A 20,412-nucleotide genomic window follows, 5' to 3' on the forward strand; every position below is an offset into this window, starting at 1 on the left:
TCATTTATGATATCTATTTTTTCTTTTGTGAAAAGCTTAACTATCTTTTTTTGCTCTTCATCTTTGAGACATATTGTGACCTTTCGCTCTTTTTTTTTCTTTTTTACCAAATGGGTCACTTCCTAGAATTTGTCTCTCAGTGGGGAGAATGGTTTTTGGTCAAGGTTCTTTAGAAAAAAAATCATAATAGGCTCAAAAAGGGTAGCAATGGAAGATTTCATGAAAGGCAAAATAAAAATGGTCATTTTTCATTTCAAATGTGAATGCTTTCTTTGAAGACCATTTATTGAACAAAAACAGACTGGTGGATGCTTTCAAGACATGCATATACATATGTTATTTTCATAATAATTTTGAAATCTTTTTATAAAAAAATTAATTCGGCCCCTTTAAACCTAAATTTATTATGTTGATATATTATGTTGATATATATTATTCTTTATTTTATGCATTTTTATTAAATATATAGTTACAAAAATTATTTGTATCTAAATATTACAATTACTAATTTCAAAAAGAAAATATAATTCTTTAACTTGTGTTTACTTATTATAAATAATTTTTAATTTAAAATGAGTAATAAATTTGTCAACACTATATTTTTACAAATATATAAATTTAAGTTTGATATATATGCACTTATTATAATAACTAAAACCGATTTGACAAATATCCAATTATGATTCATTTTTTCAATCAATTCTTTTACTATATTCTGCATGCTCGTTTTATTTGAAAATCATTACATGTTAAAACAATTAATATGATTAGTTTAAATACATTTTCATTTTTCATAATATAAAAATACCATGTAAAAAATTAAAAGGTTTTAATTTATATATCACAGTCTTTACTTTGTTGTTTTAAAATTTAATTTATTTAAAAAATATATTTTTATGATTTTTTCATTTAATACTTTAACTATTAAGTATGATAAAATAATATTTTAATATTGTAAAAAATATAATGATTTTATTTTTATAAAGAATATTATTAGTGATTTATCATTAGAAATCGTGAGATTAATTGTTTAATATATTCAATTTGATATATATATATTTATATATTAGCATACTTATAATTGTAAGTTTTGTTATTATATGTTTGCATCTTTTTTTTATTATTAATAGATTTTATATATTTTAAAAAAATTATCATAAACTATTACTTTGGCTACTTCAAAATTAAAGGTTAAAATCTGCTAGTGGATAGGACCAGGCCCATATGCACATGTTTGACAAGTTGGTTGGTAAATGGCTAGGTATGTTGGTTATGGAACAGGTTGGTAAAGTACTTATGCAATACTATTAACAATGGGGTAGTAAGTAAGATAAACTGATTGTGGATACAGAGCATAACTTCTTAACTATTACCCTTTTAAGTTTATAGCTTGGGCTTCAATTTCTTTCTTTTTAGGTATCCCATCTTTTTTTGTATTGCTGGTCTCTTCTTCTTCAAGTTTGTCACTTTTAATGGTATTTTTTATTTTTTATTTTTGAAATTACTATGTTGATGAAGTTTTTTGTTGCATTCCCTATCATTTTTTCATAATAGGGTGCTTTTAGGGTATTCACAAATAGTACAATTATTTCTTTCTTAGCCAGACATGGTTGAACTTAAGTAGCCATTCCATCTTTAGACATATTTCTTAAATGACTCTGTTACTTTCTTTTCCATGTTTTATGAAAAAAATTGATCAAAAACCAAGTCTATGTTGTGGCAATACTATGTAAAGAATGCCCAAGCAAGCTATTTCAATAGTGGATATAGGTTATGTTTAATTAGATGTACAGCTGAGCCAATAATGTTATCTTGGAACAAATGTATCAATAGCTTTTCATCACTAGTATAGGCAGTCATTTTTCAATATTACATAATGATATGATTTATCGGACACTTCATACCATCATACTTTTCAAACTCAAGAATATTGAATTTTGGCAGGATTACAACATTTGGGACTAAGAGAAGCTTGCTACATCCATGGAACTATAATAGTCTATCCCTTCAACTACTTGTAATCTCTCCTTTAATGTTTATTTTTTATTTGGCTTTTGAGTCTTCTAAAGTCTCAACTGTTTTCACCTTCTTTTTCTCTTTTAGGCCATCTAAGTTGGGGACTTAAGTTGGATCAACTATTTTTTTATATAAAGAGGATTAATGAAGCTTTAAAATTGCCCATGCGTTGACGTAAAAAAATCCCAATATAGGTATATCTTACAAGAAGCATAAATTGTTAGTGGAATGCAAATGGCATCCCAAGATGCGTATATCTCGCAAGAAGCATAAATTATAAGTAGGGGAATTCATTAAGAAGACTGAGCCTTATGTGTGCCATACTTGAGAGGGTACAAAGGTTGATAATATCCAATGATAGATGGTATTGTAAAGTAAAATCTTTTTCTACAATCTTTCTTTTATTCATTTTATTCAAGGCCTCTAATATTTTGTTTAGTTCTCATTTAAGCTCTTTTTATGCCTTATCCATTTTTTCAAGACGGCTTACATTATCTTGTTCCATGCATCTGGCTTATGCTCGAGTATTCTACTAATCGTGAGTGGGCTAAATCAAATTTTTAAATGATCAAGCTATCCTTGAACCTTATGTACTACAATTAACATGCTTATGTTACTAAGTGTTTATGCAAAGAAGTTTTCAATATTACCTTAACTTACTTAAAAATCCTATATGCATGAATGAATGCATGCATTTAATGCATGACACATAACAATTATGACGCATACACACATAAATGCATGCATAACAATGTATGAAAGGGTAAATGAATGCATATACTAATGTTTACCATATTATGATGCATGGGTGAATGCATACTTTAATGATGTTGCATTAAAGTTTGACATATAATAGCTTAACAATAAATAAAAGACCAAATAAAATTTTCCAACCTTTCATAAGGTTGATACAAATAAAATTAGAAATGTCCACTCATATGTCCTACCTAGGGTTATATTTTAGATATGGCTTTAACCTAAGGTTGGCTTCTTATGTTTTACTATTTGTAGTTTGGATTCACAATCTAAAGGTTCCCAAATTATTCCTCATATTCTTGTCCATGACAAACTAGTAAGATAACCCAATCCTCACCTATCATAGGCTACAATAAAAAAAAAAATTAATTTGAATGAGAGTATTTTGCTAGCCCATGTGAAAACATGAAATCTCATGAAAATGTAAGTACTTTACTCTTTCCTAAAGGATGGAGCCTGAGTATAGAGCTTATATCATGAAATGCAAATGAATGATAGAATATTACATAGTTGAAAATAAATAAAATATAAAAAAAATCTTTAAAGAAAATTCTTAAACTTATTAAGTTAGGCTTGGATAATATGAATTCATTTACTAGCCTAATTCTTAGCAATTTCCAGAAGAGTTGTCAAACTATCATAACATATAAGTTTGAAAACTTAACCACTAGACACGATAATAGGAGTTGCCACCAATTTTTTTTTGTTTAACTACGATTGGCTACCCAACTAAATATATCTCATTTGAAAGAGAAGTCCCAAGTTTGACTTGGATATTTTTAAAAGCTAGATTCTAGTTTGCAAAACTAGAATTACATTTGAGAGTATAGTTACACATGATAAAGATTATAGCACCCTTATAGCACCCATCCAAAGGATGGTACCAATTGATTTCGTGTTATCCATGCCTTAAAACATATTCATAATTTTAATGAATAAATTTAATATTAAAAATTAATCTTAAAATTACTTCAATAGTTTAGTAGCAAATTAAGAAATTTTTCTCACCTCAGGAGTATTCATGGAGACTAATGTCCAACTCTAAAGAGGCTTTGTTATTGGATTCATTAATGTGTTTTCAAGATATTAATTATCTTTAAAATCAATAAAATCTTCTAATAATTTGATAACATTTATTTTAAGACATTACCTCCAATAGTTTGGTAAAATTTTTTATTCAAAAATTTATTTATGAATTTATTTTAAAAAATCATTAAATCTTTTAATAATTTAGTAAGATTTAACTCTGAGATTTAACTTTTCCAATAATTTGTTATGATTGAAAAAAATCATTAAGTCTTCAAATAGTTTGATAAGATTTAATTTGATATTTAAAGCCTTTAATAGTTTGGTAGGATTGGTTTCGAAAAAATATTTTTTAATTCATTTAAAAAATTTATTAAACCTTCCAATAATTTTATAAGATTCAATTTGATATTTAAATTTTTTAATAGTTTGATAGAATTTTAAAAAATTAATTATACTATTTTATTTAAAAACCTTAAATGAAACAAACAAACAAATAAATAAATAAATAAAATATCAAAACAATACAAAAAAATTCATCTTTTCTTGGCTCAAATCCACTTAAAAGGACTACTCGGTTAGACTCTATAGTCAAAAGATGGCTTGGAGGCTTGGCTTCTATAGCTCAACTGAAACCAATTTTTAAGTTTTCAGGTTATCTTCATGGATTTCGAGTCGGGTTAGCAAAACACGCAGATCTTCTTTGTTTAATGAAACGGTGCATTTTACTTAGTTTATTTAAAACAAAAATTTTTTGTTTTACCTCATTTTTTTTCTTTTTTTTTTCTTTTCCTCTCTTTTTATTCTCTTTTTACAAAATTAACCTAGAAAACCAATAACTCAAGAACATCTGGCATTATGTTTTTTAAAATTCCCAGAACTTGGTAATTGTCATGTGGTCACCATATGCCATCAACGTCAACCATCCATCAACAATCGAAAAACTTTAAAAATTCTAAAATAAGTCAATTAGTCTCTTCTTTCATATGTTCTATATAGTTTCTCCAAGAACTTGCTAGATTTTTTATACATCTTAGCCTAAAGTCTCGGTGATCAAACCTTAAAACATCCCTCACTGTTCCAATGGCCTTCAAGTTTGGGTATGTTTCTCCTCTTTTTCAAATCACCCTCTTTGCCAAACTTGAAGATTTAAATCTTTTTAAAACACCTTAGACCCAAAACCTAAGGGAAAAAATCCTCTCATTTTTATATTTTCTTGTGTTAAGCTTTTTTTTTTTTCCTTTGTTGTTGTGTAGATTTCAGGTTGGTGACTTTGGACTGTTGGTGTTAACAATGATTGATTTTGAAGCTTGGGGATGGCTCTGGTCTCAATAATGATAATGAATGGTGGTGAATGGTTTTTTTTTATTTTCTTTTGTTTTGATATCTAATTGTGGATTGTGATTGAAGCTAGGTCTTTAATTGTGCTTATATCTCTTTTTTGGATTGTTATCTGATTTTGGTTGCCTATGTTGGTGAAATTGCTAGGTATAAGTTGTTAATGGTTGATGAGTTGTTAGGTGATTATATTTTTGGCGATTGTATTTTCTTCATCTATTGTTTACTGCTTTCATCAATTATGGTAAAGGCATAGATTTGACTAATTTTTAGCGGTTGTGATATTATGGATGGTTAGGGCTCAAGTGGTTGTGTCGTGGTAGCCTTTTGTGTGCAAATGGTAGAGCTAGCTCAAGCTTGGAAATGTCGTAAGAAAAAGGGCGTTAGTTATGGGAAGGGGTATAACAGTGGGAAATTTAGGTCAATTTAGGGTGAATTCTATGTTATTGGATGTTAATGGGCGATGGTGATGGCTATGGCTATTGTTGGCTAGTAGGCTCGAGATCATTGATAATTGCCTTTTTTGTGTTGAATGGTAATGGTGGAAACTGTCAGTCTTTAATTGGTGAAGAAATCTAATATTAGATACTGCTTAGTAAAGCTCAAGTAAAAGGTTGGCAATAGAAACAAAAGTGAACTTGTGGTGGTTCGAAGATGCTAATTAGTTAGGAATTAGCCACTGGATGTTGGATCTCGCTCAATTGTTATCTTTTGTAATTGTTTCCCCTTTTTGATTGATTGAGTTTGTTTATATAAAAGGTCTTAAATGAGATAGGGTTTTAGATTGCTTTTAAAAACTTCATCTAATAAGGGTTTCATTTCAATCATATTTCAATTCAAACTCATTTTCATTTAAGATTTATCTCAAAATTTTCTGATTTGTTTATCGGATTCATTTTTCAAAATCAAATAATAATAAGATAAATTAAAATTTACTCAAAAAAAGAGAATTGGGCTTTTGATTCAAAAAGCCTGAGACACAAATAAACCCATGAGGAAATGGACTAGCTCAAAGCCCACCACAAATTCAAGATTATTAAGAATCAAAATAATTTCAAAGGACACCAAACAAAATTAAGTGTCTATATTATCAACTGACTTTTGAATTAGTTGGTACGTCTTTGAAATTGGCATTTAGAGGTTGTAAGTTAGAAATAGTTTATAATATTTAAATGCTTTTGCCAACTAACTCTTTAATATAGATGAGTAACGTTTGTTAATTTTAGGTTTGTTTACAATTTTAATTCCAATTTGACTTTTTTTTTTCAAAAAAAAAAGATGAGATTTATAAAATAATAAAAATTATTTTTATTGTATAATTTAAAATCATATATTAATAAAAAGGAATAAATAAATAAACTTAAACGTAACTTTTGATATTATTTTCAAAATCATTATGATAATTTAATAACTGAGGTAATCTTATTATTAAAGTGATTATATTGCTTGTGATATTTAATCACATTGTTTGATTAAAAATCATTAATTTTTAGTAATTGAAGATTATCATGTTATTATAAATTAAATATTATTTTATTTGAATGTACCAAAATAACTATGCACATTATAATAGTTATATGAATTAATGATTTTAATGTTATTTAAAAATAAAAATTTATCAAATATTAGTAATATTTTATTTGCTTCATAATAAAATATTATTAAATTATTAAATAAAAATATATTTATTCATAAGTAAATTAATTTTTATAGTATAAATTATGTAAAAAAATATTTGAATTAGAAAATAAAACTAATATATTAAAATCAAATATTATATTATATAAATTTAGAAGTGTCAAATGAGTTATGTTGGTCTGACATAACTCACTTAAATATTAGTTCATATGTTAATAGATATGCCAACCTAACATTATTTTTTAATGTGTCATGCTAACACTGTTCATGAAAGTTAAAGTATGGCCCAACATGGCACATAGCCAGTAATTTTCATGGGTCATACCATGCTGGGCACAACACTATTTTTTGTGCCAAGCTAGGTCAAGAAAAGTCTATTAATACTTTTTCAAAATTTTAATTATTTAAAAAGATTCATCTATTATTTTTAAATTAATATGTGATAAATAATAAACACATAATGAAATAAAAAGAACATATAATTTACTTGATTTAGTTAAATGTCTACATCCATAGAGATGAATAATATAATTCACCAAATAAAGATATTGAAATTACAATCCTAATATTTAAAAAAAAAAAACATACATACATCATCTAACAATTGCCCAATAATACACATAATTAAAGTTTTGTCATTAATTCATATCAGAAATAAGTGAAATTCTAAAAGAAATTTTTTATAAACTAGATATTAAATTTTTTTTATAAGAAAAAATATTGTAAAAGCATATGATCTAACGATACTTCTTGAAATTATTTTATAATTAAGTAGTATATCATTTTTAATTAAATTATTAAAATGTTCATCATCTGCAAAAACAAATGGTTGCTCAAATCATATTATAAATTTAACTAATTGGTTACACCAATTATCTTGTGAAAATGAAATGCACCTAAAGACCCATTAAGATGTTGACTAAGTATAGTATGTGTGGGATTATTAAAAGTGATAGATGCATCCTTATGTTTTTTCTTATGCCTTTTTAAGTGACCAATCCCTCTTTTTATTTTACAACTAAAATCTTATATATATATATATATATATGTATATATGTTACAAGTTTGAATATTTTGATCATATAACTTTGAAAAGAATACTAATTTATTTTTATAAATGCCAATTTAAATGAATAAAAATAATTCATGTATAGAATGATTTGCAAACTAATTAGAGATAATTTATTTATTAATAATTTAAATATTTAATAAATAAATTTATTTAATATAATTTTATTTTATAAATTATCAAAAAATAAATATAATTTCATTATAATACAAAAAATAACAAAACTACAATCAAATCCCGAAAGTCAATTTATAACAATTACGTGCCAATATGGTATGGCACATTTAGACTTGTATATCATGTAGTATTAATCCATATATCACGTGCTGAAACTAACTTTTAACGGGTCGAACCGTGTCAAACCAAGAGATTTTTAAAACTTCTAACTCAACATGACATATATATATATGTATGTATTTTGCTTGATTCAATCCGATTATTTTACGACTATCGAACCATGTTATGTCATTAGCCACCTAATTTATTTGACACATCTACATAAATTAAAAAATTAAAAGAAATCACATAAATTATTTTTAAACTTGTCACAATAAATATTAATTTAAAAATATAAAATAATTATAATTAATTTTAAAAAAATAAATTTTTAATTCATGTATTAAATAAATAATATTAACTATTATTAATTTTATATTTTTTTTACTGCAATAAAAAATTTTCATACCTTTTTGGATATAAATTAAATAATGTTCCAAAATAATGATTAAATAATTTTTTATTATTCAAAATTATTGTTATATTAAATCATTATATGATTATCAAATATGGTAATTTAATCCTTATACATAAATCATCATAATTTTTCGGTTGATAATACCATATCAAAATTTTTAAGTGATGATAACGTATCAAACATTTTAAAAATAAAAATAAATGAATTAAAGAGGAGAGAGATGGGAATTACGAAAATTTTAATTACTATCATCAAAATAAATATAAATGAATTAAAGAAGACAGAGATAGGGAGTAGTGAAATATCTCAATCTTATCTTTTACAAAAATTTTAATTAATAATGCGAAAACTAAGGAGTCCTTAGCATTTATGGTGAAATTTTGCATCATTGTGAAATTGTTAAAAAATTCAGGTCCTGGCTGCCCTTGGCCCTCCCTCACAACGTAACCCATCCAATCGGCTGGGCGATCGAAGCCTCCATCTTTTATATGTTTTGTATTTTGATTCGAAGCCTCCATTTTTGTACATTTTTGTAGAGTCAAAAATCATCAAATTTCTAAGAGCGACAGATGGAGCCAACGTGGGCGTGGAATTGAATTCAAAGTCATTGAATGACGGAATCGTCAAGCTATTAGCATTTGGCGGATTAGCCGTCCGAATTGTCAGAGTATTTTTTAAAGTCTTCGCCAACCCTTTCCCGCATTTGTTAATTAAAAAAAAAAAAAAAGGAAAATTCGCTCTACATTGGCTCATTCACTACTGTCTGACTCCCTCTCTTTGAATTTTTACAAGTTTGAATCATCAACAGATTTTTCTGCAATGAAGAGATACAGGAATGGCGAGATCTGGGACTTCGAGCACGAGGTGGCGGTGCCGACGAACAGGCAGGTGATTTTAGGATTGGACGGTGGAACCACTTCCACTGTTTGCGTTTGTATTTCAATTATGCCTTTCTCCGACGCTCTTCCTGACCCACTTCCCCTTCTCGCCCGTGCCGTCGCCGGCTGCTCGAATCACAACAGCGTTGGCGGTAATTTTCTCTCTTTCTCTCTCTCTCTCTCTCTCTCTCTCTTAAAGCGTAGGGTTTTATTTTTCATTTGTTTTTGTCTCCGAAATTTATACATAATTAGCAATTTTGAGGGTTCAAATTCATTAGTTTAGAAGTGTTCATAGGTTTAAAAGCAAATAGTAGCATTTTTTAATTATTAAAACATTAAAGTTCAAATTTTGGGAAAAACACAATGCATGATTTTGCTTTTATGTGAAACAATTATGTTTGAATATGTTTAACATTTTTCATTCTCAATGAAGTGTGATTTTCTGTTTACTATTTGCTTTTGCCTTTTTTAGCAACTTCTAAAGAACAGAAGAAGCAAAAAGCAAATAACAAAAGCAATTAGACTAGATGCAGCCTGAATTGGCAAGCTAATCTTTGATTGCAATTACAAGTATTGTCCATAATATGTTGGATTCACAGTCTGGTTTTGGTTGTTTCTTCCGTTATTTTTCTTTTTGGGCCATAAAATAGTAAATACCGGTAGTTCATGTCAATGTTGTGGTTATCAATTTTCTGTATTTTACAGAAACTGTTGCCAAAGAAACATTGGAGCAAGTTATGGCAGATGCGCTTTCAAAGTCTGGTTCTAATCGATCTGCAGTTCGAGCTGTTTGTTTAGCAGTATCTGGTGTTAACCATCCTACAGACCAGCAAAGAATATTAACCTGGCTTAGGTTTGCTTTCTATTTATGCATCTTGTAGTTTGAGACTGGCATCTAATTTGAAGCTCAACATAATTGCAAAGCTGCTAGAATTAATGTGAACGCTGTTATCCCTAACTTGGAACATATAAACTAGCATTGTCTAGATTCTGGGAGAAACTGTGTTCATTTTAAATGAAATGGAGATTCTGATGTCTTTTAAGAATTAATACAAGTTTAAGAAAATCCATGTAATTCACCTTTCATTTGCAATATCTGACATGTTTTGTGGAAAAGGAAAAATGAAAATGACCCATGCTTATTGAGTTATGAATTCTTTAGAGGCATCTGAAGGTTTGGGCAGATGCATCGACTCTATCAATTTTCTGCTGAAATATTCAAATTTTGTTATGATAATTCGTTTAACCTTTTTGCTTCTCTCTTTACCTGAAGTTTGTTCTATATATAAATATGTAAAAAATAGTCATTTATGAACCTGCCTTTTGATGATTTGTATAGAGACATATTTCCCAGCCATGTAAAGCTCTATGTACGAAATGATGCTGTGGCAGCTTTGGCTAGTGGGACAATGGGTAAGCTCCATGGTTGTGTACTAATTGCTGGTACAGGAACCATTGCATATGGATTCACAGAAGACGGCAGAGAAGCTCGAGCAGCTGGCGCAGGACCTGTCCTAGGAGATTGGGGAAGGTAGATGATTGTGACTTTGTTTTTATTTTTAGCCTCCTTATTTGTTGTTTATTTTTTCTCTAATATTCATTTCCAGACATTTTGAGTTTTTACCTATCAGACTGTTACTTTTTTATTTTGATGATGTTTAGTTGACACAATGCTTAAGGGTTAAGGTCTTTTTGGGGAATGGGGACTCAAATTTGGAGCTGAAAATTTTGAGTCTGAAATTTTTTGTTTGGATATAGTTAGGATTTGAATACAAAATTTCAAACAAGTTCAAGTTCATTATTTATATCATTAGATGGCTTAAGATTTGAATTGACATTGACACATTAACTTTATTGAAATCAACTTTACAATTCTAAACTTTTTAGCAAAAGAAAATTCTATTCTACAAAAACGATTCTGCACTTTCATTTCTTACAAAAATTTGAAGAGCGTTCCCCCTCCTTCCCCCCCCCCCCCCCCCCCTCTTTTCCTATAAGTGAATCAATTTTGTTAAAATAACCAAATGATACCAACCAAAAACAAACTTGGCTTATCATAGCCCCCGCTACATCAAACACCAAAAACAATTCCCTATACAATACTCTGTACCTTCTTGACCCTTATATCCCAATTTTCAAAGTGATTTTTGCTAGGGTTTTTGACAACCAACTGGTCCATATTCTAGACTTGATAATTGTAGTCCAATCATTTTTGAGTTTTAATATAGATTCTGCTGTTCTGCTCCTCTGGAAAAAAAAATACTAAACTCAGATCTTGGAAAATTCTCCTTAAATAGAAGCCTCTTGATTGGAAAGAAGAGCTTGATTGAATGGCCTCGTTTTCACAAATGTTGCAACTACTAGTGTTATAAAGCTGTATTTGTAGCAGTTGTCCAGGATATGGTGCAAACTCTTTTTTCTTTGCCCATCTATAGTAGAGTTCAACGATTTGATAGGGATGTTAGTATCTCCTTTAAAGTCTACCATAGCCCTGTGCGAGTATCAGTTCTTTGAAATGTAAATAATCTTGGAACAAGTGTAGAAATGGAAAAAAGAAGATGGATTAATCAAGTGCTGTAGAATGGTGCAAATAAGTGCAGAAAGATATGAAAAAGCAAATTGCTCGCTTAATACAACTTAACTCGGGAAAGTTTGATTTGACACTTGTTTAACAAAGCCTCTTTCAGTCTTCTTTCTTTTAGTAACTTCTATAATCCTAATAGCTTCTAGGACGATTTGCTTTAATTACATGAACTTTTACTGTTCCTACTTATTATCTTATTGATGGATGATATGTTACTATTTTTTTTTTTTTCTTTACCTGCTGGTATGATTATAAGTGTAGCTTTCGTTGACGTGCTTATTTATTTAAGTGCAGTGGATATGGAATAGCTGCACAGGCACTAACTGCTGTAATTAGGGCTCATGACGGTCGTGGTCCACAAACGATGCTTCAATCTACCATTTTGCAGACCCTTGGTCTTTCTTCTGCAGATGAACTAATTGGGTATTTATCTAATTGTTGTGTTAAGATCTCTTTATTGCTACTCCTTTCAGAAAGACAAATTAAATAATTGATCAATCAAATATGGCTGAAAAGTGTTAATGTATGTGACAGTTTCCACTTCCCTTTTCATAATGGTTACTCATTGACAATATTTTCATATGTGTGGTCCTTTTTTATGTATGGATTAATTCTTTAATAGATGGCTAATAATTGCCTCCTAGAATTTCTTTGCAATTTGTGATGTCAATTAAACGATATGAATATATCAAAATATTAGTCCGCTAGGAAATCATATTCATTGCACTATTCAGTTTTGTCCTTTTAAGGTGGGTTTATATTTCATCCATTACCTTTCAATTTTAACATTATACTTCATGACCTTTCATATGTCTGTCAATATCAACCTTTCAATAGTCAAGCATTAAGAAATCAACAAAAAGACCTTGTAAGCAAGGTGAGTCATGCTGTGTAACAAATGTGGGCAAGAAAAAGTAAGGTAAATAGCACTTATCATCTGTGATCTTTCTATAGAATTTGATTTTTATCTACAACTTTTTACTTTAATCATGACCTTTTAAAAATGGTTCATTGTGATTAATTTGTTGTATTGCCATTAAAAAATGGTCAGAAGTTGTCATGTAAATGTCTAAATAAGCATTGATGAAGCAACCACATTACTAATCTTTTTTTTTTTTTTTTCATTTGCTCTTTATTCTCATTTCTTGCATCTTTCTGGCATGTCTGTATCTTTCTTTGCAGTATCAGAAACCCAAATCGCAAACCCCTCTCCCCTTTTCCTTACCTTAAAACATATATTGCCCAACTCGCCTTGCTACTGGCACCACAAACGCTTGATTTTCCTTTTTTTTTTCTATTGTCTTATTTCACCAAATTAATTTTCTCATTTTCTTTCTCTAAGCTCGTATAGCTTTTATCTGAATCTCAAAAATTCTTTCCAGAGCTTATAAACTCATATTTTTTTTTCATGATAGACTAGTTATTGACTTTATTTAAAGCATGTTAATAATCTGGATTTACCTTTTTCTTTTAACCATTGTTTTTTAGGTGACTTGCCACCAGTGCAATCTTAAGTGTTTCTTCTGTAGCAACTTCCATACAATTTCTAATGCAGTCAGTTGGATGGATGACATTGAACCACTCATAAGTTACAGATTTTTATGTTGCAATTGGAAACTAATGGATGAAATGAAACTGCAAAAAAAAGTCATGGATTACGAGTGTAACTTACCTTATGTTTTCTTTCCTCCCTTGCCCCCTGGCATGCCAATTGTTGCTTATGGGGCTGTTTTTGGTCAACTTTCTAATGGCTAATGGTAGAAGGATGATATTAACATGATTATAGAAGGCACTGAGGTACCACATTTCACTTAAAAAAAGGTCATGGATGAGATGGAACTAATTTTAAAAGGTCACAGATGATAAATGTAGTTTATCCAAATTAATTTTTATGTAAGGACCTTTGTTTTTATCCTCTCTCAACTATATTATCATGTAGGAAATTTATTTTCTCCTCTCACAATTTCTGAAACTTAGGAGCAATGGTTAGGTAGTGTCACGAAGTTTGTAACATCAACCAAAGTTTGCGGGATAGATTAATATAATTAGAGCTTCATGGTTTCGTTATTGATAAAATGTTGAATTTCATTTGTTTTCTCTCTTATTGATTTAGGTGGACCTATGCAGATCCATCCTGGGCTCGCATTGCAGCACTTGTTCCAGTTGTTGTCTCTTGTGCAGAGGCTGGTGATGAAGTTGCGAATAAGATCTTGAAAGAGGCAGTTCAAGAGTTGGCTTTAAGTGTGAAAGCTGTTGTTCAGAGACTTGGCTTGTGTGGTGAAGGTAGGGTGTATCAAGCAAAATTTGAATTAGAGGAGAGTTTCTTTTTTTTTTTTTTTGGTTTAATTATTCCTATATTTAGAAGCAAAAAACTCTTTGTAGTGTCAGATAGTGCAGTATTGGCTAAATTTAGCACAAAGATATTTCATTCTTGTAGAAAATCTGAATATGTGGAGAACATAGGATTATTTGCTATACCTTTCAGACAACAAAATTAGATTTGACTTTGTAGGCCTGGACGAGATATCATGCAGAGTTAATTATGAAAAATAATGAAGGGTCTATTCTATCCCCTCATAAAAAATGACTGGTCTTTAAAAGATTATTGTTTAGTTTATTATAAGGGCCATTGTCCAGTGCATATCTTGTGCTTACAAGTGCTGGAGTGCCAGTTGGAGTCTTAAGAGGCTGTGTTTGTTAATATCTGCTTTATTTGGATTATAACCTTGTAATGACCGTTTGCCTTATTGTTTGGTCACAATCTTTTGGATGCTCTTTTTTACGCTAAGCATTTTCTTAAAATTCCATGGGCCATTCATATAGCAGTTGAGTCTTAATATATTTTGCTGTGATCCCAAGTCATAACAAGTAATTTTCTAAAATTTTTTTTTACTCCCTTTATATCTCTGCCATAAATTGATTTGATTGTTTGAATAAGCATTCTACAAGTATGTGGTCCATTCTTATGGTTACTAGTTACTAGTATGATAATCAGTAGCTATTGTGTTCTTGCAAAAGCAGCAGATTATGTAATTTTGAAGCAATAATGGGTAACTTGGAAGTCTCTACCTTGATAGCTATGCCACAGGTTGATTAGAATGTTCCAGCTAAATTTCCATTTCTATGCATCAATCCTTGCAGATGGAAAAAACTCCTTTCCTCTTGTTATGGTTGGCGGTGTTCTTGAAGCGAAGCAGAGGTGGGACATAGGAAGAGAAGTCATGGAATTTATCTCGAAGGACTACCCAGGGGCCCTTCCTATTAGGCCTAAGGTAAGAATAGTTTAGTCTATTCTAGTGCAAATGGCCAGTACAAGCATCATCCACGTTTTTATGTTTGAAGTGCAGTCATCTTCTTTTTGGCCACTTTACTGACAAAAATTATCACATGTTCTTGCAACAAACATTAGCAGAGTAGAAATCAAAAGGAGATGCAAAATGCCACAACTGCTGTTTAGGAATAAATTCCAGGGTTAATATCAGAACATCAAAAACTTACAAGATGAGATAATGAATTTCAAAGTCCTCCTGCTTAAGTGGGTCTGTTGGCTGGCCTACACCATCAGACTACTACTTTTTGTCTGATATCTAATTGTCATGGCAAGTACAGTCTTATTTGTTATGCCTTGGCATGGTTTTGGGATGGGGCTGATTTAAGCTGGCTGGCCTGCAGCTGCCAATAAAATATCTCCCAAGGCATTTAACCACCCGTTGAGTCATTGCTCTATTCAAATTAGTCCTTCAAGCATATCCTATGGTCTAATGTCTTTATAAGAATGTCCCTCAATATTATAAGTGGCTGACTGGCAGATGGTAGTTCTTTAGTGCAAGGGATGAGTAGCATGGAGGTCCTCCTGGCCTAACAGCCAACTCTGTGTGGTTGCCGACACTAGGCGAATTTTGTTTTATATGTATCACAACTTACTTTTGGGCTGTTTTCTTGTATGCTTTTCAGGTAGAGCCTGCAGTTGGAGCGGCGTTGCTAGCTTGGAATGAATTCATGGAAGAATGTCTTCAGGAACCGTACAGAAGATGATGATTCAGAATTCAATTGTACAGGACAAGGATAATTAAAAGGGAAACAAGCAGCTTGAAATGAAAACTTAAGTGGCTAAGGCGTTAAGCATATTTTTTGGTATACTATTAGGCATTGTACGAATCGAGTATCTGTAAGTTGATGTCATATGGTAGATTTCATTGTTGAAGAGCTATTCCCTGTCAAAGTGTAAACAGTATAGATAGAAATTGTGAAAGAGCGGTGCATTCTTGTATTGTAATGGCTAATATGAAGCCAATGATTTTTTTCATGGGTATTTTTTTTACACAGGATGTTAAAGCTTAGGGATAAGTGAATGAGCTATATGTGTTGGAATTTGAATTTTATATTAATTGGATATTATTTTTTAAAAATGATTATATGAATTAATTGAGTTAAGTTCAAAATAATTACATAAATTTGGGGTTTGATTGAAGGGAGAGGACATGAACCAATGATTTATTTTCATGGGTATTTCTTTCAAGGGCTGTAGGAGGAGATGTTCTTAGTCCGGTCTCTTATTAGCGAAACAATAGCAAATAACCAAAATGTAACTGCTATTCCAACTACTCTTATCTCAAACCTCATTTTGGAACCATTGATTATGCAGCTGCAGCAGAAACAGGTTTGATTATGCATGCATTTCTCTCGGGAAGGAAGGAAATAAATATACCAACGCCCCGCAAAGGCAGGGCCTTAACCCGTTTCTAACGCCGACGTCAGGTTTTCATTACCTGCTTTTTTGTATACTCTTAAACCTCCCGACCTTTTATGCTAATATTATTTGTTGGTGCCGAGCTGTTTGTGAGGGACAACCCTGAAAAAGAATGGTTAACAATAAAAGACTGGGGATGGCTTAATATTTGTGCTCCAATACTTAAGTCAGTAGTCGATTTAGAAAAAGAATAGAAAGGAGAAAGCAATAAATATGAAAAAACCAATATGGCTGAAAGGTACTATTTATATGTACAAGGTGGAGGTCACAGGCAATCTAGGCTGCCCAAGGTCAGTCTTAAAGGCTAGGGATGACTTGGTAGGCTTGAACTAACTTGACAGTTGACTCTCCACTCAGATTTGCCAAATCAACACATTAGGGATCCCCCACGTAGACTTGATGAGGTTGTTGAGTTAACGTGAACCTGTGAATTCATGTCAGTTTAACATGTTAACTTGATTGAAAAGTTTAAAATATCATTGACTGTCTGTTGACTTATACTAATGGGCGAAAAAAATTCATTTTGCCCTTTGGATATAAAAAGACTCCTAACATTTTATCCTCTCATCTAGCAGTATAAGGTGTCAAACTGGTGTTCATGGGTTGGATCGATCAAATTTGTCTTTGATGACATCGAGTTGTTAATTGAGTGTGGGGTTTGAAAAATTTTTGTATCGATAATTATTCCTACCTCATTTTACCAAGGTGGTGAGTGTTAAGTGTTGATGTAAATGATGGTAGCACTAATCAAGTTTGCAATGGTGTTACCAAAACATGGATTAATATGATTGACATTGCATTATGTGATATTTGCAATTCACTAGTCATCTCATTATCTTGATAGCCTATGTGAGACTTATGGTATTTTTTGTATTGAGCAGTGAGAGATTTGATGTGCTGTGAATGTATAATCGATATCGTTCCATGTTGCTTTGATTGGTGATTTTGGCATTAGAATTACCAACATACCTTTCATGCAAATTCATTTGAATTTGCATTTATTAATGACAAAAAAAAATTGGCGGTTAAGTGTAGAAGACTGAGAATGTGAAAAGTCATCATTGGTAACTATTATGATGAATGTAGACACTCCATTTTATCCAAAATCTTTTCAAAATAAAAAATGGGCTTGATCATAAAATTAGTCTTGATTGGAAAGCTTCAGGCCCAATAGAAAAATTTTAATTTGATTTAATTTTTTTAATTTTACTTTTTTTTTAAAGTAAAAAAGTTTAAAAAAAGGTCAAAAGTTCGTGTAAAAAATTGAAAAAAAAGGAAAAAAACCAAAACGGAAAAAAAGGTGAATGGAAATTCATAAATTTGATTCAAATAATCAAGAATCACATAAAATCAAATTAATAATCCATTTGATTTAGTTTCTAGATTTGAGACAGATTAAATTATTATAAAAACATAATCAACCACACACAAAAAATAAGATAAAGAGAAAATATCAGAGGCTTTGGATTTATTTTGGGTTTTCTAGGTTTAGGTTTTTTAACTAGGTTTTTTTAGGATTATAGAAAGGAAGAAAGAAAACTCTATGGATCTAAATTTTTTGGGTTTTTAATTTTAGAAAGCAATCAACTTCAGTGTAAAAGAAAAAATTTTGGGTTTTTGATTCTGGGTACTAGTTATGGTTTCGTATCCTTGGTGTTATTGAAATTAGTTTCTGATTAGAATTTGTTTTTGGATGTGGATTTGGTTCTAGCCATTATTGTGGATTTGGGGTTTTTAATATGGGTTTTGGATTTCTAATTTTGGTCCTCTAAGGTTTTATTTTTAGTTTTGAATTGATCTTAAATTTTGGGTATTTCCTAAGGAATTTTGGGTTTATTTAAATTTATAAAGTTTTCTAGAATCATTGAATTTTGCTGATATTTTTCTAGAAATTTTTTCGAAAACCTAGGTTTGTTCTAGGTTTTACTTGAATATTTCAGTGGAATTTGATTTTTTCGGTGGCTTTTAACAGTAGTCGGAAGCTTTTTGCAGAAGTCAAATTCTGGATTCATAAGGTTTTCTAGAAAAAAACTTAAATTTTCGATGACAGTTCAAATTTCACGACGCCAGAATCTGAAAAATTGGCTGGAGTTTTTGGTTTTTCGTTTGAAGCTTAGAGAAAAGACAAAGAAAAAGTATTCTAAAGAGAGGATGGATCAAGATACTATGAGGAAAAAGAAGATTTTTTACTTTTATAACAGGATCGACGCAACATTGTTTTGGGTAAAGAAGTTGACACACGTGAACTTATGACAACTCGCACATTGATCCAACTTCAAATTCGACCCGATAATAAGTATTTACTTTTCTTTTTTCATTTTATTTTTTGTTTTGATTTTCTTATATATTTTATTTTCAGATTTTTTTATTTTACTTATTATTATTATTATTATTATTATTATTATTATTATCTTTAATTATTATTTTACTCATTATTTTAAATTGAAATTTTTATTTTTTTTAAAAACCTTTATGAATTTTATTTTATTTATTTATTCATTAAAAAAAGCAAAAAATGTTTCTAAAATAAATTCATAAATCCTACTAAATTATTAAAGGATTTCTTATGGATTTAAATTTGTATTAATTTGATCAAACTATTGAAGAATTTCATAAATAATTTTTTATTAAAACATAAAATATTTTGTTTTAATCCTACCAAACTATTGGAGGATTTGAATCTTAAATTAAATCTTACCAAACTATTGGAAGATTTAAAGCATTTCCTAAAAATAAATTTACAATGAAATCTCACCAAACTATTAAAAGATTTACATCAAAGTAAATCTTACCAAACTATTGGAGGAATTCACTAATTATATTTTTGAATAAAATATATTAATGAATCCAATGACAGAGCTTCGTTATAGTGGGACACTAGTCTCTATGAATACTTTTAAAGTGAGAAAATCATCTTAAATTGCTACTAAACTATTGGAGTAAATTTAGGATTAATTTTCATAATTAAAATTATTTGGTAAATTTTAAATATATTTTAAGGCTTGGATAACTTGAAATTAAACTAGTATCATCTTTTGGATGGGTGTTATGAGGATACTATAACTTTTCTCACGTATAATCGTACTCCTGAATCTAAAATCTGATTTTATGAACTATAATTTACTATTTAAATATACCTAAGTCAAACTTGAGATTTTTCTTTAAATATGACAGATTTAGCTGCGTGGTCAATCGCATCTAAACAAAAAAATTTATGACAACTTCTTAAGTCTATAGCTAGCGATGGATCTACAAATCTATACATTATGACAATGACTTGGCTCAATCTGGAATGTCCATCTGATCTTTGAGTTTGCTATATAAGGGGCCCTCGACACTTTAGTATCTCACATCACAAACCTCTAGCTCTCGAGCCAACCAAGTTTAATCGACCTCTAATCCTTCTAGCTTTTTTTCATCCACCTTCTTACTTTTAAACTTTTAGATATATTTCTTCTCTTTTTCATTATGTCTTTTGACTCTAAAATGTCTAATAATTTTAAGGTAAAAGTAAGGGAAGATCAGCTTGGCCGTGAAGTTTTCTTTTAAAATGATCAGGTCTCTTCTATCATTGTAAGAAAGGATTATAGCCGAGTTACTTACTAGTTAAATTCGATGTCTGTTGAGGGCCAAAAACAAATCAAAGACAATGTTCAAGCAAAG

The 20,412-nt window shown here is 29.9% G+C and overlaps 1 protein-coding gene across 2 annotated transcripts; it reads left to right on the forward strand.

Annotated features, from left to right (window-relative positions):
• Positions 1-8,862: 8,862 nt before the first annotated feature.
• On the forward strand, positions 8,863-16,408 carry LOC111316764 (uncharacterized). 2 transcript variants are annotated; one of them, XM_022918881.2, is made up of 8 exons: positions 8,863-9,216; positions 9,330-9,567; positions 10,121-10,268; positions 10,755-10,946; positions 12,294-12,422; positions 14,113-14,282; positions 15,141-15,271; positions 15,954-16,408. In XM_022918881.2, exons 2-8 carry the CDS (start codon positions 9,357-9,359, stop codon positions 16,032-16,034), a joined length of 1,062 nt encoding a protein of 353 aa, XP_022774616.2. In that variant the 5' UTR covers positions 8,863-9,216; positions 9,330-9,356; the 3' UTR covers positions 16,035-16,408. The 2 variants fall into 2 exon arrangements, with proteins under 2 accessions (XP_022774616.2, XP_022774617.2); XM_022918882.2 differs by having other exon boundaries at positions 8,863-9,204.
• Positions 16,409-20,412: the final 4,004 nt, after the last annotated feature.

This window comes from Durio zibethinus, chromosome 24, assembly GCF_047325235.1.
Source record: "Durio zibethinus cultivar Kanyao isolate XHJ-2024 chromosome 24, ASM4732523v1, whole genome shotgun sequence".
Classification (NCBI taxonomy): Eukaryota; Viridiplantae; Streptophyta; class Magnoliopsida; order Malvales; family Malvaceae; genus Durio; species Durio zibethinus.